The sequence below is a fragment of the Epinephelus lanceolatus genome, chromosome 5 (genome assembly GCF_041903045.1).
Source record: "Epinephelus lanceolatus isolate andai-2023 chromosome 5, ASM4190304v1, whole genome shotgun sequence".
NCBI classification, from domain to species: domain Eukaryota; kingdom Metazoa; phylum Chordata; class Actinopteri; order Perciformes; family Serranidae; genus Epinephelus; species Epinephelus lanceolatus.
Window position 1 is genome coordinate 13116799 of NC_135738.1, and position 26231 is coordinate 13143029.

General features: G+C 40.7%; 1 protein-coding gene across 6 annotated transcripts in view; it reads right to left on the bottom strand.

Annotated features, from left to right (window-relative positions):
• Positions 1 to 26231, bottom strand: part of ap3b2 (adaptor related protein complex 3 subunit beta 2) — a 68066-nt gene that overhangs the window by 11329 nt on the left and 30506 nt on the right. For 2 of the 6 annotated variants that reach the window (XM_033635659.2, XM_033635656.2), the window contains exons 7-25: positions 25877 to 26059; positions 22970 to 23161; positions 20971 to 21068; positions 18173 to 18227; positions 18001 to 18072; positions 16911 to 16973; positions 16677 to 16809; positions 16260 to 16369; positions 15606 to 15782; positions 13821 to 14007; positions 12745 to 12863; positions 6059 to 6097; positions 5255 to 5369; positions 4535 to 4715; positions 3016 to 3181; positions 2756 to 2843; positions 2365 to 2474; positions 1972 to 2200; positions 185 to 269 (exon numbers count right to left, since the gene is read on the bottom strand). In XM_033635659.2, the coding sequence (XP_033491550.2) occupies positions 185 to 269; positions 1972 to 2200; positions 2365 to 2474; positions 2756 to 2843; positions 3016 to 3181; positions 4535 to 4715; positions 5255 to 5369; positions 6059 to 6097; positions 12745 to 12863; positions 13821 to 14007; positions 15606 to 15782; positions 16260 to 16369; positions 16677 to 16809; positions 16911 to 16973; positions 18001 to 18072; positions 18173 to 18227; positions 20971 to 21068; positions 22970 to 23161; positions 25877 to 26059 (2402 nt within the window). Of the gene's footprint in view, positions 1 to 184; positions 270 to 1971; positions 2201 to 2364; positions 2475 to 2755; positions 2844 to 3015; positions 3182 to 4534; positions 4716 to 5254; positions 5370 to 6058; positions 6098 to 12732; positions 12864 to 13820; positions 14008 to 15605; positions 15783 to 16259; positions 16370 to 16676; positions 16810 to 16910; positions 16974 to 18000; positions 18073 to 18172; positions 18228 to 20970; positions 21069 to 22969; positions 23162 to 25876; positions 26060 to 26231 lie in introns of all 6 variants that reach the window. The other 4 variants (XM_033635660.2, XM_033635657.2, XM_033635661.2 and 1 more) reach the window with 2 other exon arrangements.

Consider the following 26231-nt stretch of genomic DNA (forward strand, 5'->3'; position numbering starts at 1 on the left):
GGATGAAACATCACAGTTGTGAGTCTAAAACAATATTTCACTTGCCCTGCAGACACATGCAGCACTAACAGTTTTAACAGTTGTAAGGTTTATGATAGAGAGCAGCAGCCCTGTGTCTGTTTTCACACAGTACAACGAGAGGACGGCAGGAGGTCTGCACACTGAAACACAGAATCCATCTCACCACAGCTGGAAGTTTGCAGCTTGTGTTGAGTCACAGAAATCGATGCCCATCACAGCTGTGGCTGTTTCACCTGCTGGCAGCAGCTCTGTCAACGCACAGCAACAAAAAGACAACAGGGTTGACACACGTACCAACAAAAAACAATATAAACCTGCAGCCAGAATCTTTGATCTGAGATTAAACGTGTTCAACACAGCATCATGGAAACTAAAAAATGCATGATTGGTTGAGCTGCACAAAAACTGAAATACTTTAAAATAACAGCTCCAACATGACAAAAACCCTGATGTATCATAAAGACATTTTCATTTCTGCTTTCTTCATTACAAAGTTGCAGTTTGATGGACGTCTTTTGGCTCATCGATTGAATTATTTCCTAGTTGTATTTTCATTCCTGTACAGTAACTACAATGACATTAAAGTGTGAGAATTTATAAATGGTACATAAAGTGTGTATTTAGCATGTGCATGTATTGGGGCATCGGGACACAACACTAGCAATTTGTACAAATGGGGTAAAACATATCTCATTACCATATAACCATATTACTTTTATTCACATGATTTGCTTCTTTTCTGTTGTATCTTCCTTCACCTGCATTTTATACTTTTTCCTGTTTTATTTTGTTCTGAATGTTAAACACTGATCTATTCTACACTTTTACACACACTTGTTATGTGTTATTTTGTAGTTTTATGCTTTAAAATGCATTTGTTCACACAGGACTTTGATTGATTCTTAACAGTAACTTTGTGTTCCTCTAGCATCATTATCAGGCACAAATTTCAACTTGTACATTAAAAATCTCGAAGACTAGAAAAGTGCAGATCTACGCCAGTGTAATGCTATTGTTACTAAGAACTGGAATCACCAGAGGATCCACGATACAATATCATCATGACACTTAAATCACAATTCAATATTACTGCGATTTTAAATATGGTGCAAAATGCTGAGTATTGCAATAAAATACATTGCAATCTATTACCTTTTTTCAAAGGTAAATTATAACCCAAAAGGAAAACTTTGCCAACATATGTTTTATCTAATAAGATAAAGTTTTCAGTCTGTTCATCTCGCCACCTTAAGTTCAATTTGTATTTGTGATATTAAAAGTTATATAATTAAAAAAATGTAAACATCAATACATGGCAATAAGTGACAACAAGATATTGCCAGACAAAAAATATCGGGATACTACGCTGTGTCGATTTTTTCGCTCACATTCCCCAAATTGTAACCGAGTGTTCTGGGTATGCCTATCTGTATGAAGTTAGGGTTCTATTTACAACATTCAGAACATTAATATAGCAGCAAACAACTATTTGCTATGTGAAGATATAGGGGAGTAATGGCATCCTGAGCACAGAATGATGTCTCGCTACCTCTGTGTATGCTGTAAACTGAGCTGCTCCGTTCTTTGTTTTTAGCCAGCTGTGTGTGCATGTTAGTGCACGTGAGTCCCTGCGTGTGTATCCCACTGGTTAGCTCTTCACTGTGCTCATATGGCAGTTACCACTGATAATGCTGCCCTGACACACGGTGGCAGGAAGGTGTCATCGCAGAAGCATAACGCCCACCCTTCCCTTCCCCCAAGTTTACAGTTAGCTCTGTTAGCACTGTCGCCGTTGTAAATGTTAGCTAGCATAATGTTAGCTGTCAGCCTCTGCATCCTCTGAGCATGTTCCTGGGTTTGTTTGTTTTTTTATGACAGCAAAATAAATGCTGGTGCTTTGTTTGGATCAAATAAAAAGTTCCTGTCGGACCCCGCGAAAGTGTCACTCACCAATCTCAGAAAACTCTTTCACCCTCATCCCAGACTGGAGCTTCACGTCCTCCATGTGCAGGTTCTTGGTCTCGGAGGTGGCGTTGTTGGTGAACTGCATCTGCACTGCCACCATGTTGCCGTCGGGGCTGAACGGCTGTCGGCTGAAGCAGTACTCCACTGACAGACCCTCCCCTGTGATCCGGTGCAGCAGCTCGTAGCTCTTCAGCGCACTGGAGGGAGCGATGGTCTGTGGGCAGAGGAAGAGGAGATGAAGAAAAGGTTGATATCAATTATCAGATATCGGCATGTGAGCTGCTTTTGTAAATTTTTTCGAACAAAGCCGTGTACCAGTCAGAGCCCCACTGTGTGAAGACAGACACCAGGGAGGTGACAGACCCGTGATGTACTTACTGCTGGAGAGAGAACAGCGTCAGACAGAGACAGTCCCTCCAGGTCGGTCACAAGGCTGTTGGACAGGAAGGTGTTGACGGGTGTGACTTGAGGAGAGGGAGCAGGTTCGACTGGAAAGAGAGACGTTAGTGTGAGACTCATTCCCCAAGGACGTCCCCAAATTTAGCCCTGACTCTGTTCATCTATTCATTATATTATCTCTTGTGGGAGCAAAGTTTTAGTTTTGACTCGGCACAGTCAAGTGCACCGACTGTTACTGCGACTCTGACAAACAATCACAAGGTTTGCAAACAACCTTGTTCACTGACTTCTCCTCACTGAAGTCAGCGTCATTACTTCTGTATTCTCTTTCAAGAGCAGGAAGTTAACAGAGGTGAGAAGAAAAACTCACAATCATCGAGGTCGAGCAGAGACATTTCTTTCTTCTCTTTCTTGCTCTCCTTCTTGACAGGTTTAGATGGAGGTTTTGATTCAGCTGCCTGGAAAGAGATGAAAGAACACTGACATGAATAAATGAAGATTTTCACATTACTGTGTGAACTCTAAACACAGGAGCGTTTGGTCCACGAGTCAACCAGGGAGTTATTTTGTTTTATTTGTAGACAAGGACCTGAATTCACCACTTAACATTGTGGGGTGTGTTTTCGATACCTTTTTTTTCTTTTTGACCTCTGTCTCAGACTCAGAGTCTTCGGACTCTGATTGGCTGCTTTCAGACTCGCTCTCGTCCTCATCATCAGATTCAGACTCTGAGTCGCTCTTACGTTGTTTACTCTTCCTGTCATGCTTCCTCTCTTCTTCTTCACTGCTCTGCTCGCTGGAAAGAAAGGTTTTATTTAGGATCCTGGAGTTGTAATTATTATCAGGGATCAGACAGATTGTACTGTATCTAACCTATAATCCATTTTATTGCCAAGTAGGTTTTCACATACTAAGAATTTTTGTATTGGTACATAACATAAACATAGTGAGAAAAAAATGAAACAAACAAGTGTTGTAAAAATTTAAGTAATATGAACACAGACTAGAATAAAGTTAAAAATATGAAAATACTATAAAAATACTATTAAAGATGATGTACTATACATTTAATGTAAATGAAAGACCTGAGCAGTGGTAGTTTATGCAGAGATGAGCAAAATATCAAACTACCAATCAAACTAAACCACACCCACCGGCCACTTTATTAGGTACACCTTGCTAGCACCAAGTTGGACCCCTTTTGCCTTTAGCATTGCCTTAATTCTTGGTGGCATAGATTCAACAAGGTGCTGAAAACATTCCTCAGAGATTCTGCTCCATATTGAAGGTGACCTCTGACCTCTGGCATCAACAAGGCATTTTCACCCAGAGAACTGCTGCTCACTGGATATTTTCTCTTTCTGGGACCATGCTCTGTAAACCCTAGAGATGGTTGTGTGTGAAAATCCCAGTAGATCAGCCCGTCTGGCACCAACAACCATGCCAAAGTCACTTAAATCACCTTTCTTCCCCATTCTGATGCTCGGTTTGAACTTCAGCAGGTCGTCTTGACCATGTCTACATGCCGCAATCCACTGAGTTGCTGCCACGTGATTGGCTGATTAGCTATTTGTGTTACTCTCTTACAGGTGTACCTAATAAAGTGGCCAGTGAGTGAAAATTAGGCACAAAGGCACCCAGAAACGAGTAAAGTGACCACAACACATTTACTGCGTTATCTGAATTTGGGTCCTATTCTTGTCTCTTCAGTATATCCACACATTTGTTTTATCTTTGCCAATTTTTCCTTTATTTTGGGGGAAAAAAAAAAAAAAAACTTTTTAATTTGCTTATTGTTTCAATTTTAAAATACAGTCCTGCATCTTTTATATCATCTGTTTCATTTCTGTGAATGTACATAAAAAAATAATTTTATAATTCTTATATATATAAATTTTATATAAATGGAAATAAGCACTAACACAATATACTGTCTGTTTAATTTTCTTTACCTCAATGAAAATATTTTAAATGAAGTGACCACAACAAATGAAAGCATGTTTAAGAGTCAAAATATTCGTTCCAGGACCTCGGGATCGGCGATAACCACGCACAAAATGAAATATTATAAATTAAGTAAAGTTAATACAAAAGGTTAGAGTCACATGATCTCAATGATTGGTGTTCAAACCTAAAAAAAGTGTGCTACCTTTCACTTTCTTGCACCGGCTTCTTTAATTCCTTCTTTTTCTTCTTCTTGTCCTTCTCCTCCTCCTCATCCTCCTCCTCTTCCTCAGACTCGGAGCCTTCCTCGCTCTCTTCGCTCTCTGATCCCGACCCGCTCTCCTCGCTGCCACTGCCACTCTCAGAGCCACTGGCAGAGTCCGACTCTGACGGGGGGAAAGGTCAAAGATGAGAGGTCAGTGGGTGAGCGTGTCAGTTAACTTATACACAGACACGCACATGGAAGTCTACCTGGTTTTAGTAACATCATCTCCTCTGACATAAAACAAAAAGTTTTCATTTACAACAATCAGGATCAAACTCAATGTCTCATGTGGTCAAATCTAAAGTAACTTCTTACTCTGTGAAATCATTATTTGTTCCAGTTTTTCCTTAATGATCAAAATTTTATCATCTCTTGCATCATTGATACCACAGACGCATTTTCCTTTTTTAGAGGCAGGTTACAATAAAAAAGAAAAAAGAATAAGCAGGTTCCCACACAACAAAAATGACTACAGAGAGATCAGAGAGAAAACTTTGTGCTACACCTTCATTAATATATTAATTAATGCCTCCCTAAAGCTTAAGAGCTCATGCTCTCTCTCTCACACACACACACACACACACACACACACACACATATCTGTAATGGACTAATCTGACTAAAGGATGTGACGACAACAGCACAGCCTGCTATAGTTACCACTGTCAGCTGACTCTGTCGGCCCAGACTCGCCCTCCGAGTCAGAGTAGAACGGCTTCTCCACTTTCTTCTCCTTCCTCTTCTCTCGGCTGCTGCACTTGGTCCATTCAGGCACCTAGCAGAGGAAGCAGAGTTCAAACAGTGAGCCGCCAGCTCCGCCCGGGTGACAACCCCCTCAGACAGAAGCAGAGACGTGGGCAGATTACAGTAGCATGGCCATGAATGCCTCTGCCTGGGTGCGAAGCAGCCAAAAGAAGCCAGCCATCAGATCTGCTTTTAGATCTGACAGTCAGAGAACAAATTCAGTACAGACATTAATGTGATTTTTGTGCACAGATAGATGTCAGCACCAGGTGATGCCTTCATGACCAGTTGCAGAGATGGTTTTCTTTTAATACAAGGAGCAGTTCCATTAAGAGAAGTGATGTCTTTGAGGAGCGGTGACTATCCTCCCACACTTTGAAAAAGACGCTGATCTGTCTCGCTCTTCCTGTGACCAAACTCATTAACCAGAGCCATCTGCTAATGAGTGCGGACATCTCCAAACCCCATTTAAAACCCATGAGGCTGCTAATGCATGCCGACATGTCAGAGGACCGCATGTCCTGCTGAAAGAATCACTTCTTTAATGGTAGAGACCGAGGAAGAGGGTGCCGTGTTTCAGGTAGCTTTGGCTGAGCTAAGCACAGAACAGCGACTACATTAGGCGGCGGGGGGAGAGTGGGGTGTCAGAAAGCACTCGGGTTTTGCCGCTATATGGGTTGAGGCTCAAGGAGGTGGGCTCTTTGCCGCTAACTGACTCACACTCGTTAATGTTGTGACTCTTTCAAGCAGCGTAAAAACCTGGCAGATGTAGAAAAGAAAAAAAAGATTGGGATGGAGGTGAGATAAGGGAGGAGAAAGAAGTCAGGAAAGCAAGAGAAACAAGCACAGGAAGGTTTCTGGGTCTAAAAAGAAGACGTGTGAGAACAGTTTCTGATATCACAGAGACAAAATAAACCCCAGATTTCATCACAGTATTTAGCAAAATATCTGGAAAATAAGGTAGCTACTTTTTTCTAGTAAAACTAAAGCACTCCAATATAACTTAACCATACTGTATATACTTAAATATAAACTTAAAGAAAGAAAGGAAAAGTCAACATTAACATTCACTATTTCTAATATGTCAAGCAAATACACAACAATGCATTAAGTATTAATGTTTTCATCAGTGACAAAGCATGATGTCATTCCAGCATGGATAAAATGATGAGGTGGAACAGGAGAGGCGGATCAGAAATCTGAATCACATCACTCAGTAAAACACATCAACTTTTGTGACACGATACAAACCGTGTCACAAATTTCACGCGAGACCAGTTTGGTGCAGAAGATGAAAACAGTGAAGTCAGAGGCCTCCGAACTGACCAGCTCACGTAACAGCTTATTGTCTTATTTGGGGCTTTCGGATGATACGCTACAGCTTTTATCCAGAGCACGTTGCAGTTTACCTCTCACTCATCTTTATCATCAGCAGATGAAGCTTGGCAAGTTGTCTTCAAATTGTAGAGGTCAAACCTTCTTTTATGGTTGAATTCATGGGAAAAACTTTGTTTGTTTACATGCTTCAGGAGAACGAAGAGTCCAAAAAACAAAGAAAATTCATGATGAATTGAAGTAAAGCGAGGCCGCGTTTAACAACAGCAAAACCATATCAAAACATCAGTTTACCAACTCTCAAACAACTCTTGCAGAATAATTATGTATATAATGTAATTATGAATAAATTATGTGAACTGCATATACTCGAATCCTCTCTTAGAGAATAAAAAAAGCGTTGCGGAGCTTCTTCCTGTGCGTCCGGCAACACTAAATCCCTGAGCTTGCCTGAGAAGGACTAAACACAAAAAACGCTATTTTCAAATATCCCATGGAGAGAGACTCTCACTGCAGCCTATTCCATTTTGTTCTGAATGGTTGGCGTGCAGCCTCGTTCTGTGGACGATAAACGAGGTGCAGACTTCCCTTTATGTCACTGGTGATGAGGAAATACAGTGAGTGCTGGACGGAGCAGTGAGTGACAACAACCCCGCCCACATTTAAGAAGACTGTTTGCAGTGGAAATGCTAGGGTCTAGGTACCATGTCTGAAGGGTTACTGTTGGTTCCAACGGTACCATACTGAAAGTGGTGGAAACAGGGTTTACACAACTGGATAAATAAGATTTACATGAGTTGTGTGCGAGTTTGTAAACGTACGTTTTGATATAGTTTTGCTGTTTTTACACGTGGACACCATTTACTTCATGCATCAAGAATTTTCTTTCCGTTTTTGGGTTCTTTGTTTACTGTGGAAAGACATGAGAAAAACAGTTTTCTAACGTAACACGGGTCGATTCATTGATATACACATCATCATTTTGTGGGTGAAAGATTGCTTCAAAGTTAAGTGTAAATAAGTGAGTAAGTGGACATTGAATGCAGTTTTTAAATGTCAATCTCAACTTTTGAGCAAACATAGAAGAAAAGTTCTAAAAGTGCTCAGAATACTGGAAGAATTATTAATAACATAATGCTGAGTTTAAACAATTATAGTTCATTGACAACTGAGCAAATTTCATCTGCTGATGAAGACCATGGGATATCATCGAAAGCCCTCAGAGAGGCAAGTAAGTGGACCTTAAGTTGAGACTTCCAACTACTGTCAAGCTCATCTTACTGATTCTTTTGACTGGATTCATTTACTACTTAAATAAGTCTTTATGATGTATCATCAACTCTACAGTTTGAAGTTCTAAAGAGAATAAATTATTATTTGTGTATCCTCTGGTTTATCTCTTTCCACTTGGGAGAAAGACGGCTCAGCTGTCTCTCTGTTAATCTGCCGTGATGCAGTGAGGGGTAAAATCTTATTAATCTTATCTTGTCAGCTTGACTATCGTCAGTCGCTGCGTTCTGACAACCAGAGAGAGACTATGAGAGGAAAGAGACAGCAGTCATCAAGACAAACACCACCGCACTCCCAAACCGAGGAGGCACCTCTCTCCAGTCTCCTAGCAAGCCGATCCGCCCCTCGCTGGTGGTTATGACTTCCTCTGTCTGTGGAGATGCATAATGTGCAGAGAGCCTGTCAGAGAGGTCAGAGCTTCAGAGGATCCACTCACCCTCACCGCTTTTACATGAGTGGATGTGACAGGACGCTCAGTCTGATAACGACCCAGTGACGTTTCTGAGCACCTGAGCTGCTACTTCAAGGACCATACTGGAGTTCTTTGCTTATTTATTCTTTAAGTACAAATCACGACCATCACACATCACTGTTGACCATTTTCTAAAGCTTACTTTTTAGGTTTTTCAAGTCGTACATTGCTTTTCATTCTTTTTAACACACTTTGAAAAACAACCTACAGATTTGAGATGTGCTCAGAGTTCAAATATCCCTTTGTAGACACCACCCATCATGTTTAATGTGTTATTCTGAATGTATTTTACTCTATTGAATGTTATTTAACCCTATGAATTATACAAAAAGTGAATGTTGTAGAATTATTTCGTCACACTAGATGCGCAGTCCTTGGATTGTCAACGTCTTTTTTTTCTTCCTTTTTGGTCACCTTTGTATTCCTGCTATCAGCACTCCAACAATGTATCCGTCTCTTTTAACGACTTCAAGGTTCTCTGCAGCAGGTGGTTCAGCTGATGGTGGGACATTTGACCAAATTAAAATCTGTATCCCCTGGCAACTGCAAGAGCACTCCCTGTGGTAAACAAACCCACAGGTCTGTGGTAGATGGACTGATTCGTCACAATAAACAAATCACACTATTATCACATGGTAACTGCAGCAGGGACTACTCTGAAAACTCTCCTTTATGGTGCAATCAATAGGATTTCCAACAATATTTTAAGGGGCTGCAGCAGAAACCTATGTTGGTCTTTAATCCAGACTAAATGTTGATTTTAGAAACAAGATTAAAGTCTGAAACACACCCGCGAGAATCGATTGATCCTGACCTGGAGGACCTATTACAGCAAAGACATAAATCAATGCCTCTCCAAACACCCAAATCCAATATCTATTCAAACTAAATGTCAGAATGATTAACTGAAACATAATTTTGGAATTGCAATGACTATAATCATTTAATTTAGGTTGGTAATTCAGAGGATTTTTAAATGAAGTTGATTTGTTAAGGTTCGGGAGCAGGGCAACGCCTCAACCACATCTCTGATGATCTGCCAAGGCTACTTATACCTGGTCAACCCATCCTGCTCTGTTTGTCTCAGATTTCTCGACCCACCCTCCCTTTTCCTTCATCCATCATCCTCCCTACCTCATCCCTACCAACATTCCTTCATCCTGTGATCAACTCGGGTGGGAGAATCGCCTGAGACAGTACCCCCACACTGAGTCTCCCTCTGCCCGATCTCCAGTACATCCTCCCAGATCAAAGTAACAGAAGACATGCCTCTTCTACCTTCACTCCCCACTTACATCCATTCACCAGTCAACAACTAACACCTCCTGAGTTACTATTAAACCTTTAAACGACATATTGTTTTGGCGTGGTCTTTACTAGTGAATGAACAGCTACCACATTTTTACCATAGTGATATCCTTTCTGTTCTCCTCTGGTTCCTGTAATTAATTTTGAACCGCTCAAAGTATTTCGACCAAAAATAAACTGGTTTGAAGAAGAGCAAACCGTGGCGACAATAGTGGGTGTGTCACTAATAGTCCATGCTTGTTTTTTGGTTAAAAAAATATAATGTCCTAACAGCTAACAGGTTATCAATGCAATGCCCCATTTTGCTACTAATGTTCACTTCAACTGTGCAGTGCCCTCCGCTGACGACCAATTTTGGTGGTAATGCAATACAAAAGTAACTCCTTACAGCAATATAATATGTTTTAGCAGTGACAAAGTAATGTCACGCATTACCAACAGGATAACGTACTGCGTTACCATCCGAAATGTACTGTTTAATGTTTTAATTTTTCATTTATCCACACTGGTCCAAACCGCTCCACTTCTACTGTGTTGTCATGTCATAACAGACTACATTATAGAAGGGTGATAGTGATCGGCACATCTGGGTGATGTCATACTGCATTATCATGTTCAGTGTGTTTCCATTAGTACACCTGCTACGTCTAGAAACATATCCCATTCTGCCTTCGCATTGTAAGGCTGCTAGAAAGCAGTGGGGATAAGTAGCTGGCCTTCAGTTTGTATTTTTTTCCTCATCCCAATGATCGGCACATCTGGGTGATGTTAGTATATGTTGGATGTGTTTCTATTCATATCTCTTACAACTGCAGAGCAGCACCAGCACACAGTCCTGTTCTTTGCATAACTCTCTCTCCTGTGCTGTTGTAGCTGATTGGCACACTGGGAACCAGCAGGTGGGTCCTCCAGCTCCGGTAGTATTAATTTGCGCGCGTCACAGTGACCTAATCGCACGCCATTCTGTTCGTTGTGCTGACCTCAATATTTGTTTGTTGTGTTTCATATCATATGCCCACAAATATTTATCCATATCTCATAATTATCAGACTGTGATCCTCTGTGAACCTCCATGTGTCCAAGGATATTTAATTGTTCTATATCATCACGCTATTACTAATTTAAGCAGGGATATTAATACACAGTGGTAACCACTGTATGTGAATGCATGAATGGGTCAGACCTGCAGCACTGGATCTGAAATGAACTGTAATAAAAGCTTCTGTGCTGTGATTATCTGCTGTGAAACAGCATGACCCTCATCCATTTAAAATGAACATTAGCTCTTCTGAGGTCATTTTTGGTGACAGTAACGTCTTACTCTAAAAAGAGAGTAAAATTGTAAAGTAACTGATTACTTTCAAATGAAAGTAAGATGTAATATATTACATTTTCAGAGTAACTTGCCCAACCCTGTTGATGAAACATCCTTGATTGTGACAGTTCTTCTGGAAACTGGTGGAAAGAGAGAGAGGTATGAGATTCCCTAGTTAGGTGCAGAGAGGGTTCATGTTGACGTGTGAGGCATCAGTCATCATCTGCAGGACCTTAAATTGACGTCAGAGGCTGATGTGATTTGATCCCTGCCAGACCACAATAAGAGAGGTAAAACTGGGGTATGGCATTTCAAACCAAGGTGCAGTTATGAGGCATGTTGTCGGAAAATCAATCAGATGTCGGAGCTTCTCAAAACAGTGCCTGCTCACAGCTGCGTTATCACATTATGTAAAGTCGTAATTGTTCACTGTGATGGATCAGCTATCTCAAGCATGTTTCAGGACATAATATCTGCCTGGAAGGTCGGGAATCAGTTTAGAAGTGAATTAAATATTTTGGAAAACGGTCAACAGTAATGCAACTTATGTAGCTAAAACATACTGAACTTCCTGTATGGTCCCTTATGCTCCACCAGTCAGATCAAAATAAACCTCGATGCACCTGTGGCCTCATCTTGAACTCTGCATCACAACTAAATGACAATTTAACACTGAGTATGGAACACTGAGCTGCGAAGGAGAAAAAAACGTCACTATAATCAGAATAATTCACGAATATGACGACAAAATCAAGCCTTGAGGTCACTCCTGAAATTTAAAATCAAGTTATATGAGCCTTGATTTTGAGCAAGAAGTGACATGCTCAAGTTTTGATTTCATGTCTTCAGTTTAAATCACATTGTTGGTTATGACCCGATGGCACATGGAGTGAATGGGATGGAGAAGAAGAGGAGGGACTGTGGTGAGTTGGGATGATGCTCCGCAAACACACTGATATCAAATAAGAGTTTGTTCAGTCCTGATGAGTATAACCTGTGTTCCTACTAAAGAATTTGGGGAATAATTAGGCCAAAATTGATGCATAATATGAAGTATGAGCTGCATCTGTGCAGAAATATTAGGTGTCTTAATATCCCCCCTCAGGTCGCCCTCTAGCACAGACAGCAGGAGGTGGTTTACTGCTGTTGACACTGATTTGTAGGGACAAATTTGGTTGTAGCTCCCAAATCGGCTCCCTTCTATATCACATGTGCTATTGGCTCAAACATCGGTGAGAAATCACCCAGACGGGGCGAGTATGCTGCTGCCGAACAGAAGCAAGTGCAGCAGAGAGGGCGAGGAGTTGTGTTTTCATAGTGAATCAGAAGTTTTTAAATAGAAGCTATAATCCTCTTTTCTCCTGTGTGACTCATTCTCCTCCATGGAGGTAGGGAGTTGTTAAGCAGCATCCATTTGGACACAGATGGAGGCCAAAAAAGACGCATGTTACAGATGAGCTGTTAATGAGCTGTAAGTGAATGAGAGATGGCTAGTGACAGAGGAATCAGTGTTATATTGGAGTTAATGTTATATTGGATGTGAAGCTCTGGTGACTCAGTCCAGCCCCTCTGAGGCACTGCTCTGGGGCGGGAGCAACCCTCACTCCCCTCCACTTTTTGGGGACCCCAGGAGGCCCCTGTGTCTCTGTATATTACTGTTCCCACTGCACGCACAGAATCCTTCACCTCCACGTTGCGCACGGAGGGGTCTGGGGCGGCTTCAGGCCAGTCAGGCAACTCCTGGTAGCCGCCAGCCTTGGCATTCAGCAAGTGGGACAATGAACCCAACTGGAAGTGGTCTCGATCTGCAGAAGCACAAGAAAAAAAAAATCCAGGATGACTTGTAAAATTTCAAATTTGTAAAGCATGGATTTGGTTTATTTTCATTGGTTAATATTTGTAGAGACGTACAGCCCAGCGGCCAATAAGGCATTTATGTTTCTACACCAAAGATGCAACCAGTAAGTACAATGTGGCCATGGAGTCACTAAGTTAGCTGCGGTTATTCCACAGGCTAGTTAATAACATGTCGAGCAGGAAATCCAAAGTGTGGGATCATTTTGAGAAGGTGAAGGACGAACCCAAGGTGATATGTAAACTCATCTTCATTGGTCGACTACAAACATGACATATCATCTGAAACATAGAAGTAGCTACATGCCCATTAGCCCACAGCATCATTAACAGGCGGCTCGCTCAGTGTGTGACGTGCACTTGTAGATAAAATATAGGCCTATATTAATGAAGGTTCATTAGTATGGTTTTGTATTTCTCTGTAATGTAGCACAGTGTTAACAATGTTACTGATACTATTCTTTCTCACACCTTCAACTCAAACCATTGTGTTGCCCCACCCAAAATGTATAACGGGTATATGACATGTAACCACTTGGCTATATGCACTCTGTCCCAGTACAGTTTGAAAACCTCTACACTAGACCAGTGCTGGCGATGATATAACTTGTTATTACATGAATACTTAATCTAGTTTTAATGGTTAGTAGAGACTCTTAAACTTGAATTTCATTAAGAGATACGAGCCCCAAATGTAAGTCCTAAAGGATATTACAAAAGTTGTCAATTTCTTAATAGAAATGTCAAGAAAATCTAAAATAAAAGATCAAGAACCAGATAAAAACCCTCCTCGCTGATCAGAGCACATATCTGAGTAATCTTTGTTTCAGTGTTCTTGGTTATCTTAACAATTTGGGACTGTGTTAGCTTTCCACTCTCTCAAAGCTTTATGTAAACAGCTTCCATACCTTTAAATGGAGACTCGAGCACTGGTGCAGGCTTGAGGGCGAGGAACAGTTTCTTAGCGTACTTGCTGAGAGCTCCACTCTTCTCAGTGGGCACGATGAGCTGGCGGATGAAGCGTGCCCGATCACGGATGTCATAGTTCTGGTCATACTTGGCCAAATTGAGAACGTACTGCGTCAACAGTTTGGTCTGTGAGAAGACGGAATATAAAGGATATGTAAGATGAGGATCATATAAACAATTATATCAAAACACTGCATCAGGTAAGTGGTTGATAGTGTCACTAGGTGGTTGCTGTCGTCTCTCAAGATTTTTGGATGTTGCTAGGTAGTTGCTAGAGTGAATTAAAGGGTTGCTAGGTGGTTGCTATGGTGTTCTGGGTAGTTAGCAGTGTCAGGGACCATTGATCAACTGAGACAGCGCACTTTAGATTAATTTCCTGCATCTGTGTCACGTGGGTTTCACCACTGCCCCGCCCCTTTAGGAGACTAGTTGTGGCCCTGAGTCTTTTCATTCTAATAAGACAAGTGAACGTGAGTAAGTATTATGACCAATTCTCTGCGGTATAGTCACAGAAGTAAATACTGGACACAGTTTTCACAAGCCACATATCTTCCAAACATTCTGACACTAAAACTGCATTTTTCAGAAAGACAAATCAGGAAAAAATTAATTTAGTTTGAGACACATCTCCGTCTCAGCAACAGACTCTCATGAATTTGGCAACACAGAATCTCTTCTTTCTGTGGTGCTGAACCATCAGTCTGGTTTCACTGTAGTGCTGCCAACGTCACTTTCCAACTGCATGAAACAGAAATTGAAATAGATTTATGTGTGAAACTATGAATTAAAATGAAAACTGAAATAAAACTTGTGTTTCTTGGCTTGATAATTTTATTACTGTTGTTATTAAACTGTTTTTTGGAGAGGGAAGAGAGAACGTTACTAGGACAAATTAGAGAGTTGTAAGATGCTTACTATGTATCTACAAGTAGTAAGCGGCAGTGGTGGAAAGTACATTTACTCAAGCACTGTACTGAAGTACAATTTTGAGGTACCTAATTCGACTAATTCAATTTTATGCTACATTATACTTTTACGTCACTAAAATTCAGATGTAAACATTTTACTTTTAGGCTGCTTTCAGACCTAGAGTTGTCTTACTTTGGTCTGAATCAGGGACTCATTTTGTTAATAAGTTCTATAATTGCCTAGAGTTGGTTCATGTTCTCACGGCAGCATTTACAACCAGATCAAATGCCTTGTGTGAGAAAGCTGCTCTTGATTGGTCAGAATTTCCATGTGGGAAAAATCCAGGAAGTAAACCAAACATTGAAGAAGAGTACACTTGCAAGATAAATGTGACACTTTCTAATGTCACAATGGAGGGACAACTACACAGGTTGATTTTAGCGCTGCTCATCGTGGACTATATTGCTGTCATTGTTCATTTTAGACAAACCATACAGTTTGAAAACGAGGCGCGGCTCCAACTAGAAAACAATGTTTTGATGCATTGGATGTGCTGAATGTGCATATTAAGGCAGTACAGGAGGAGGTGCACATTAATAATCCTCCAGGACTGTAACATGCTCATGTTTAACCCAAACAACGTGTCATGTGACTGCAGTTGGTTCAGATACAGGTCGGAACACGTTCTCACCACAAATTCAAAAACTAACATCTTTTTGCTTCAGTGATGTTTTGACACTGAAGCTTGGTGGCACTGCACACACTGTTGACAAGTTAAAGTTTTACGCTCTAATCACAGAAAACACCATTCATACCTGTTTAGAGTTGGTGAGATAAAGCTTGGCGGCCAAATTGATGATTTGTAGCTTGACAATGTCCTCTTCACAGGTGAACGACTTGGCCATCTTCCTCAGGACATCTGGGGCAATCTTCGGTACATGCTCACAATATTCTCCAATCAGCCACAGGATGCTGGCCCGCGCCATCGGCACCTGAGAACAATTACAATCAAATCAAATGATTGTGTTTGGGTTTTGTCAGGATAAACCCCCATTTGGCAAGCTTGTTTTAATACCACAACCCAGGAGCTTTTAAATGTAAAATTAAAATCCAAAAGGTAAAACTCTGACATTAAGGGAGCGATCACACCGAGATGAAACGCTAGAAAGGCGACGCCAGTAAAACCATTGTTTTCCTATGATACGGCGCGTCTGACCGCTGTTCAAGCGTCTTTTTAGACAGGCATTTTTCTGGCGTCTTTTTAGATGCTTCTTTTTAGACGCTCGTCTAAAAATGAGCGTAGATGCTGAAAAGTCAAAATATTTTCAACTTTTTTCAGTAGCTAGCACGCATTGAATAAGCGCTTCTAGTGTTTCAAGCGTCTTTGAAGCGTCCGCGTCTCTTGCATCTAATTTCTGTGTGATCACCCCCTAAAGCTTCTGGTTTCAGTTTGTAAATGAGACGCTCACCTGGATGTTGTCTGTTAGTTTCGCCATGTGCTTTATGATGTCACTGTGCTTCTCTGGTTGCATCTGCAGCAGCTTCTTAATAACCACCACAGACTCAGCTACAACCAGCTCTGTGCAACAGGAGGAGGAGTCATAAGTCATGAATGAACACTCAATATGTTTTCCCTTATCATCATCCTAGAATGAGGTATTAAAATTTAAATTCATTCCCTTACTCACTTAAGGTAACAGGTTGTCTAAAATGTATCTTCTGCTGCTTCTTTTCCACTGAGGTAAAGTATATTTCATAATTTACAAACGCAAATGAAAAAGCTTGATTAAATTATCATATTGACCTGATTTCCGATACTGTCTGCCACAACAATTTATTCATTCTACTCTTTATATGTGTCTCAAGTGTCACATAAACAGACTCACCGTCTCGGTTGGACAGCAGCTGCACCAGGCCGTTCAGACACGTGTCCCTCACCTCGCCGATATTAGTAGCACAGCGGCCGATGGCTTGGATCGTGGCGGCCACAAAGTCTTTATCCATGCTTTTAATGTACGTCTGCCAGAAATACGTGTTCACTCAGTACAATATTACAGAAAAGAAGATGATGAATCCGGATTAAAGAGAAAATTCTCTCTTCACAGAGCGTTTCACCGTACCTGAAACTCTCTGAGGATGGTGGAAATGTTCGTCTCATTGGCCAGATTGGTGAGAACCTCCAGCTGCGATACACAGAAAAAAACCTTTTTGAACACTGCAAACACATTTTAAAAGTGAAATACAAACAATGTTTACTGTAATTACTGTGTAGCTTTTTCCTTTAACAAGATTTTACTGGAACCTGCACCAAAGACTGTGATTTCACTGGTAAAATTGTACTTTTTTCACATTCATGTTCTCATCTTAGAAACTGTTTCACTCCAATTCATAGGAGTTGATTCGTTAACTCAGCGTAAGTGGGTTTAAAGGGATAGTGCACCCAAAAATGAAAATTCAGCCATTATCTACTCACCCATATGCCGTGACCGTGAGACATGGGCACCGCGTTCATGAGTGTGGCTAAAAACAGTGTTCAAATGACGTTTTTCCAAACAACTTTTTATGTCGGGGCTTCAGGACACTTGGATCACTACAGACGAGCAGTATGGAGATATTTTGTGGTTTCAATTATGTGGTTTTGGACGTTTGAATCTGGGGCGCTGTCAGCCTCCATTAGGTGGAGTTGTGTTGCTACCCCCTCTCCCCTGGGATCTCCGCAAGGTATGTGAGGACTCTAAAACTTCACCTGAGCCTCCCTCGGCATATGGGTGAGTAGATAATGGCTGAATTTTCATTTTTGGGTGCACTGTCCCTTTAAGATGATTGTGGACAGGCAAAAGATGCTGGCTGCAGATATGCTGTATATTAAAGTATCATGCCTCAAGGCCCAAATGCACTGAAAGCATCTAACACATGTGTTTTGAAGTACACCTTTTGTTTTCAACAGCAAAACACGCACCCAAAGGGCTTTAAGATGCTCAAACTGCTTTGACGCCTCTACTCCAAACTTGTTATACTGCTGGTTCAGAGGTGTTGATATTTTATGCCTGCTGTGCACCATAGGAGCATCAAATGAAGCACGTCAATTATCACCCTCAGTGCATTTGGGCCTTAAAAGTCTTCCATTGATCCAGCATGAGGATTACAGAGAAAACAGATAGCAGCATAATTCTGACTAAAGCAATAAAATAGAATAGGAAAGAAAAGAACCTTGAGGACTTTTATCTGGGTCGGGTCTGTGGAGCGGATGTAGAAACTCTTCAGGTACGGTTCAAACATTCCCTGTGAAACACAAAGAACAGGAAGAAAAAAAAATCACTGAATTTTATAATTTCATTATCCACACAGAAACAACCAGAAGGTACCAACAGGTGAAGCTCACCCTTCTCTTAATCGTCATTGTTGCCACGTTCTGAAGTACGACATACTGGACCTCACTGGAGACAGAAACAGGAGAGATCAATGTAGGAAAATGAGCAGGATAGAAACAGATGTATTTAATAAAATGTCAGTCCCCTTTTCTCTCCTGTCCTTCCCTGCCTACTTATCCTAAGACACTGCAGCCATATTGGAGGTCCACAGCTTTTAACCACAGTGGTAATATTTCTTTGAATATAAAGAATTGAGAAAGCTTCATTTAAAGACAAATACTTAAGATGTCATCAGCTCACTAACATATCTGGGCACTACAACTCTCACTGTCTTGTTAATAATACATCAAATTTTTCAACTGGCTAACAAAAGATACCAATATGTTGCACTAAATTGGCAGTTTGTTCAGTGTTAATTTCTTTGATGAAATTTTTTTGTCAACAACCTTTTTTCCATGATGAAAATGAGACGATGACGAGCTAAAAATAGATTTCAATAACAAAAACTAAGACAAAATCTGTTTTATTTTCTTTGACGAGACGTGACGAAAATGCTAGTGGTGGATTATCAGACACCGAAAGCTGTGAACAGCTGTGCTTGTAATAATCTTCAAATGTCGCATGAGTGACAGGCTGGTAAACTCCAGTAAATAGTCTGCGCCAGGATGTTTAGCTAGCCAGCAAAAACACTCACAACAGAGCAGCATCAGCCATCAGTGCGAGTTGTGAGCTGTAATTCAGCAGTAAATAATCAGCTGTGTGTGTCTGGCTGTGGATGGTGGAGCTGCTGAATGGATTTGTGGAGTTTGTTAGGTAGCTGTTAGCAGCTAGCTCCACCTGTTAGCCATTGAATGGCAGCGGAGCAAACAGCCACCAGCTGCTGGATTTCATAGCTGATCCCCGCAGGACTCCCCTCAGTCTGGACTGTCTCTGTAAGGTTTATGGTTTGATACTGTTTGACAGGCAGGTAGGAGGCTCAGCTATCTGTGAGTGTAGCTGTGCTCTAAGTAAACACTCTGAACTCAGATTAATTTTCTCTGACAGAGGTGGAGTTTAGTTTTTAGTCGGTCATGTTGCCAATTAAGAAAGAATTCAGGCTTTAATTAAGTTATTTTTCTGCTTTTTAACAGTGAGATCAATCAGTCAGAGTTTACAATGAACCTGGGGACAAATCCTAATTGTCTCAGATTAGTTATTTGTGGTGTCAAAGTTTTTGAGAGCATAAATGGAGATGTTGAGCTTTTCAAATGACGAGCAGTATGTGTGTGTTCGTAAATCAGCCCTTAAACCTGTCAAACACTGATGGAGAAATGACAGTTTGTAAGTGTGCAGAAATTTTTTATAGTTGTAGAAAAAATGTGTCTTAATGAAATTTTTATACAAGCTGTGACCTTGATTCTAATTTCTAATACATGAATTAACCTCACTGGATTAGTTTAAAGATTAAAAAAAAGTTACTAAAATGTTATGAATTTTTTTGTTGACTAAAACTAGACTAAAACTATTAAGAATAAAAATGACTAAAATGTGACTGAAACTAATAGGCATTTTCGTCTAAATCTAAAATAGCTGTCAAAATTAACAGAGTTTGTTGGATTTGCTGACATGTAGCCTGTCTGAGTTACTTATTGGAAATGATATTAGCTAAGCGACGAATTAGAGATGCTGCTGCCAGATAGATGCAAAAACAAGCTAACTAGTTGTTGTAGCTCAACTTGTGTGAGGCAGCAGCAGCCTCACAATTACCTCTCATCTTAACCTTTCAGCTGTAATTCTTAGTCTGACATATGTGAAGTTACTCCCAGCTATCATATCTCCTACTTGGCAGAAAAGAATACAGAAGTGTCAGTCACAGTTAAACATGTGGCTACAAAGCCACAATCACTGGCAGTACCACACACAAAGAAACCCCAAATCAATAAGTATTCTGAATCTTAATTTGTTTTATTTCTCAGATTAAAATTCAATAAAAGTAATAGTTGTTTTTTTGTTGTTTTTTTAAATACAGACACTGAATTTAAAAAAGCAAACTTTTGATCTCCATGCAAACTGCAGGACATCTGCATTTATGCACATGTTCATTTGGATAGGTTTACAGGTGGTTTGCTACACAAACAAGTCCAATAAAATGCATTGAATACCCCCACTAACCTTCCTGTTGAACATCTAGGCATCATTCTTAAAGGTAGTGAACCGGTGTTGTAATTAGAGCTGAGACTCCATACAGATAATAAAGTCTAATGAAACTTATCATACGGTGCAACGTGTTTCTGATAAATCCCCCACAGAGCAATGCTGCTGTTTGGCCGCTACTGAGTGATGATCCCATTACAGCGCACGCAGAGCCACAAGAGCACTCGTTCAATAAGAAGCTGACAGTTTGCAGGACTTACAGGCGAGAGGCCGGCTATGTGCCGTCATCACTCCTTATGGTTTATGCCTTCATGTTTACCTCAGACTCGCCGAGCTCCCTGTTTAATTTCACTTCCTGCTTCAGGGCTACACAGATTTATTTTACTACCCTCACTTGTCATTTTTGTTTTGTTCTCGCACTGTTTTCCAGTTTGCTCAGTTCACAGTTTCCTCTTATCACAGTCAGCTGTGTATTTTTTGTTTTGTTTTTTCCTTTTCGACTGAGACTCATAAAGGCAGCTGTCATTTTCAACCTTAGCTCCATTTTCAGCCACAATAACACTGTGAGACGGCTCCTGCTGGTCTGACTACCGTTCCAAAAATATTTTCTGCCAACATCTATGGTACAGCAATCACAGCAGATGATTTATTTCAAATTACAGACACTTTAACTCACCTGTGGCTCCTTAGGAGACGGACCAGGGCCTTGGCGATCACCCCAACTTCTGCTTTAGGGGCAAGATGGAAATACAGCTGGGCCACAGCCATCACCACCTGGAACATGCAGAGGAAACAAATGGGGGGTTAAATCTTCACCAATCTCACGATATAAAATACAGTACACAGTTGCATGTATTATATCATCTGTCTGGGTGTTCAACTTTGTTCTCCATTGAGAATTCAGTCATTTTCAAAATGGCAGTCCATTACCATCACTGCCTTACATCGCCATACAGTATGTTGCAGTGCAGATGTAAAATGTGATGGATTTATTCTGCCAATGTTTTGGCCTCTAAGGTCCAAATTTCTTTTGGCACTGACTCATTCAAGCATTCAAGAGTAGGGGTTGTGTTTTTTAGGGCTTTTAAAGAGACAGTTCACCCCAAAATCAATAATATATATTTTCCCTCTTACCTGTAGTGCTATTTATCAGTCTAGATTGTTTTAGTGTGAGTAGCTGAGTGTCGGACATGTCAGCCATGGAGATGTCTGCCTTCTCTCCAGTATAATGGAACTAGATGGCTCTCAGCTTGTGGTGCTCAAAGAGCCAAAAAATAATTTGAAAAATTCAGCAGCAATGTCTCTTTACAAAAATCATGACCCGGTTACTCAAGATAATCTTCAGAACTTGTTATGAGCAGTTTCATGTAAAAACTTGTTCTACTATTACATGCTCTGTGATTAATTAATCTAAATTAATCGGGTACATCATTTTTTTTTACTGTGAAAGTATTTTTAAAAATTCAATTCAAATGAATTTTGGCAGATGTGTCGTAGTAAAGCTGCTGGATTTTGGACACAATTGTCCCCCTGTCCTCTACCACCCAAAGTGGACTGCAGTCCATTGCAATCCATTTTGCAAGAGAGTTAGTAAGTTGGTCACAGGTAGACTTACTATTACTTTGTGTCTGAACGCCTGGTCGAGTGTGGCTTAATGAGGGTGAATGTTAGCACTAGCATCAGAGGCTGTGCTAGCTTTGACAACCGGGTTAGCTGCTTTGCGTTGAGGTGATATTTTAGGATTGAAGTTCTCCAATGGTATGAAAATTCCTTACTGCAGAAATTGCATACTCCATTCACGGTGCCAAGCAGTATCGTCTTGAACTCTTGAACAAAAGCAAGTTCTTTTTTTCTGATTTCTCTGGTCATGTAGCACCAGTTTCAAAAAGTATTTGTGTCTTTCTACTGCACAGATGGCCTAGTTTTATGAGGAGACTATCTTTCCAGCAGTGAAATACTTCTTTAATATAATAATATTGGCCCTAGCTGCTTTAGGTAGCACCTGCAGTGAGAGTTTCTTACTTCCAGGTACTGAGTAGAGAATAACATAAACAAAATGAGAGCTTCAAACAGGCCCACAAGAATATAATTACTTTAAGACATCAGGGCAAATGGAACCATTTAAGGAACCGTTTATTAATTACTTAGCAGGTGCAAAACAATAAGCTGCATAAAGTGCAATTACAGAGCTCACTGATTGTCTGCTACACTACATGTAAGATAAGGAAACACATTAGTTGCCAGAGGAACAGGGTTAATATTGAACCGCCTTGAAGCAAACAGCTCGACTGCAGCAGAACAAAGGCAGAATAATGTGTGTCAAGGGAATTTTGTAACATCTAACACAGAACAAAGCAGGCCTTTCAAGGTGACCACAGCAGTTAGTAATGTGGTGCGATGCTTTATTAATTTCCTTTGGGAAATTGTCCCCATTTCAGAGTGAGAGGTCAGATCTGATTAAGTGCTCAAGGGCACTTCAGCTGCTTGTTAACATGAGCGAAGGTCGAGCATCTGAAGACCTCGACTGCTCACATCACCGGACCTGATGTTCAACATGGGATAACGTTGGAGAGAAATAATTATGATGTCTACCATGGCAACTGCCTCAAGAGGAGAGTTAATGGGCCATTATACTGATGTAAGGTGTGTGTATTATTCAGAGGCAGTGGTCTTACAGCTGCGTTGCGGCTCTGCAGGAGCGGCTTGGTGTTCCTCAGCAGCAGCCGGTGGTCTGGATCCATCACATACGGCTTCCTCTTGGCCATGGTGGTCGCCTCTGCCTTCTTTTCTTTCTCCTCCTCGTCCTCGTCCTCATCTTCATCTGAGCCGTAGAAGGTCTTGTCGCTTCCCTCCTCCAGTAGGGACTCCTGCTGAGACAGTGAGGATTAAACAGTGTGTTCAGGGACAAACCGTGCAAAACAAAAATCTCTCTGGCTTTGAGAGAAGTTACTGGCTGCTTAAAAAGTCTCTAGAAGTCACCAGATGGTAATTTGCTCTTCAAAAAGCACTGTATGAGAAGCATCATTAGACATCCTCGCGTCAGAGAAACATGCAGTGAAAAATGGTTCCACCAATTTGTCACCACATGCATTGGAAATTACCAAAACAACAATGTTCATCGCGGTATGAAAAATGGCTCAATTTGTCGCTGGTCGTGTCCAGAAAATAAGTTGACAGGTGGGCTTGAAAAACTGATAAAAATAAGACAAGCAGAATCACCAAGCTGGCAGCAGTGAATGAGGAGAAACAATGACAGGATGGTTTCAATTTGTACCTCTGCACAGTCACAATGGCAGAACAGCATGAATAGAAGTTGTGCACCTACACGCTTTTGTTGCACAGTAATCTCTACTAATTCTGTTCCTGCAATTAATTCCTTTGCTTTTATATATTTATTTTTTCTGTAGCTTTCCAGTTGTGTTACTGATGTACACAAACCTGTAAAGTCAAATACTTGTCGAAGTTCCTATGTTTAAGCGTCAAAATGCATGTTCAGGGCGCCCAGTAGCTCAACTGGTAGAGTGGGCGCCCCATGTACAAAGGCAATATCCTTGCTGCAGTGGCCGTGGTTTCAGTTCTGACCTCTGGCCCTTTGCTGCAAGTCGTCCCCTTTCTCTCCCCCTTTCAAGCTCATCTTGTCCCATCTAATAAAAGCCATAAAAATTATCCTAAAATAAGCACCATGTTCCACGTCCAAGCTAACACTTTTCTCACTCTTCAACTGACATTGTCAGCAAATGGCAAGTGCGTAGGGTGAGAGGTAGGGAGGGGCATCAGCGCTGTGACCTTTGTCACTGCTTTTTTGCTTACGGCTAAGTGGGAGTTTCCATTTGAAAAACACAGCAAAGAAAACAGATGATCCACCCTTTAAACAATTAAAGCAAATGGTCTTTTATGTGATCAAATATACTTAAATACTACAGTGTACACAGTGTGTCTGTAAATGGCACAAGGTACACATAGTAGTAAAACAGTGGAGTGGAAAAGATATGGTAAATATGACTGTGCGAGCAGTGGCACAGTGCAAAGTAGTATTAAAGCTTTATTTGCTAAGAGTTGGTTGTGATGCTGAAATAATTCATTGATTAACTGACTAGTCAATCCACCAAAAGACAGTTAACAAATATGATAATGGATTCGTCTTTAAGATTAACTAGCAGGGAAAATTAAACAAAACTAGAAATGATCACCCTGTGGTTGTATGCCCTTCGTGAACCTGTCAAGTTTCTCTTACAGTTTACATCCATGTCTGTGAAAACATGGATGCTTCACACACACCTTCCCCATGGCAGCACAGATCTATACAATTAGCAGTTTCAAGGTGGACACCCAAATTTAGAATCACCAGTTCAGTATCTGACCAAATGTGTCCCCTTCTGTTTCTGAGTTATGATGCTGAATAATGGACAGAAAAGTGTTTTTGCAGAACATTATGATGTCACAGTGAAGCTGACCTTTGACCTTTTGGATACAAAATGTCATCACTTCATCATTATATCCTGTTAGACATTTGTGTGAGATTTTGTCAGAATTAGCAAACAAATTTCTGAGTAATGGCCCAAAACATGTTTTGTGAGGTCACAGTGACCTTTGACCACCAAATTATACGCAGTTCATTCTTGAGTCCAAGTGGATGTTTGTGCCAAATTTGAAGAAATTCCCTCAAGGTGTTCTTGAGATACTACGTTCATGAGACTGAGAAAGACAAGGTCACAGTGACCTTGATCTTTGACCTATGACCACCAAAATCAGTAAATCCTTGAGTCCACGTGGACATATGAGCCACATTTGAATAAATTCCCTCGAGGTGTTCTCTGACCTCTGTCCACCAAATTCTAGGCAGTATATTACTCAGTCCAAGTGAACGTTTGTGCCAAATTTGAGGAAATTTTCTCAAGGCATTCATAAAATAAGATGAACACTAAATGTTTGTGCCAAATTTAAAGAAATTCGTTCAAGGTGTTTTGGAGATATCACATTCATGAGAATGAGACAGACGGAGTCATAGTGGCCTTGACCTTTAACCTATGACCACCAAAATCAGTAAATCCTTGAGTCCACGTGGACATATGAGCCACATTTGAATAAATTCCCTCGAAGTGTTCTTGACTTATCACGTTCACAACAATGTGGACGGGCAACCTGTAAACATAATGCCTCTGGCCGAGGCTAACACCAGCATGAGGGCATAAAAATAACTTGTTCCAGCTTCACAGATGGGAAGTTTTCGCTGCTTTTTGTGTTTATTTCAATGTAATTTAAATATTTGGGTTTTTTGGACTGTTAGTCAAACAAAATAAGCAATAAGAAATTGAAATGAGCATTTTTTTTCACTATTTTTTGTCATTTTATGAACTTAATTATTAATCAATCAAAAAGAGAAACCAAAATGCACCAGAGTCATCATTAATGAAAATGATTGCTGGTTAATGCACTAGTTGTTACATAACTCATCAAACTGGCAGAATAAGAAGTCTGACATGAGTTTTATCACTACAGCATAAATAAATACTTAATTTTTAATATTTCCCCAAAAACACTTTTGGACGACTGTGCTGATTCTGTGTGTGTTTCTTACTCACATTCATGTTTGGGTTGAGGAACTGGGTCCTGGCGTAGCGAGTCAGCATGTTGATGATGACGACCTGCCCCCACTCCTCCACGTCGATCAGGAGGTTACACAGCTTCCTGTAGTTCTTGTGGATCAGGTCAATGCGCTCCGGACACACCTCCTCGAAAGCCATGACAACACTTCCTGCCACCAGCTGCAGCACACAACAGGTGGTAATGTTACCATCATGTTCTTAAATGTCAGGAGGGTACAGGTTGTCTGTGAGGATCACTGAGGCACAAAATGAGATCCATGTGCTCTCAAATTACATTTTAAGTTAAACAATAAACTTTTTGTGGACGTTACAATACATCTTATGCAACAAC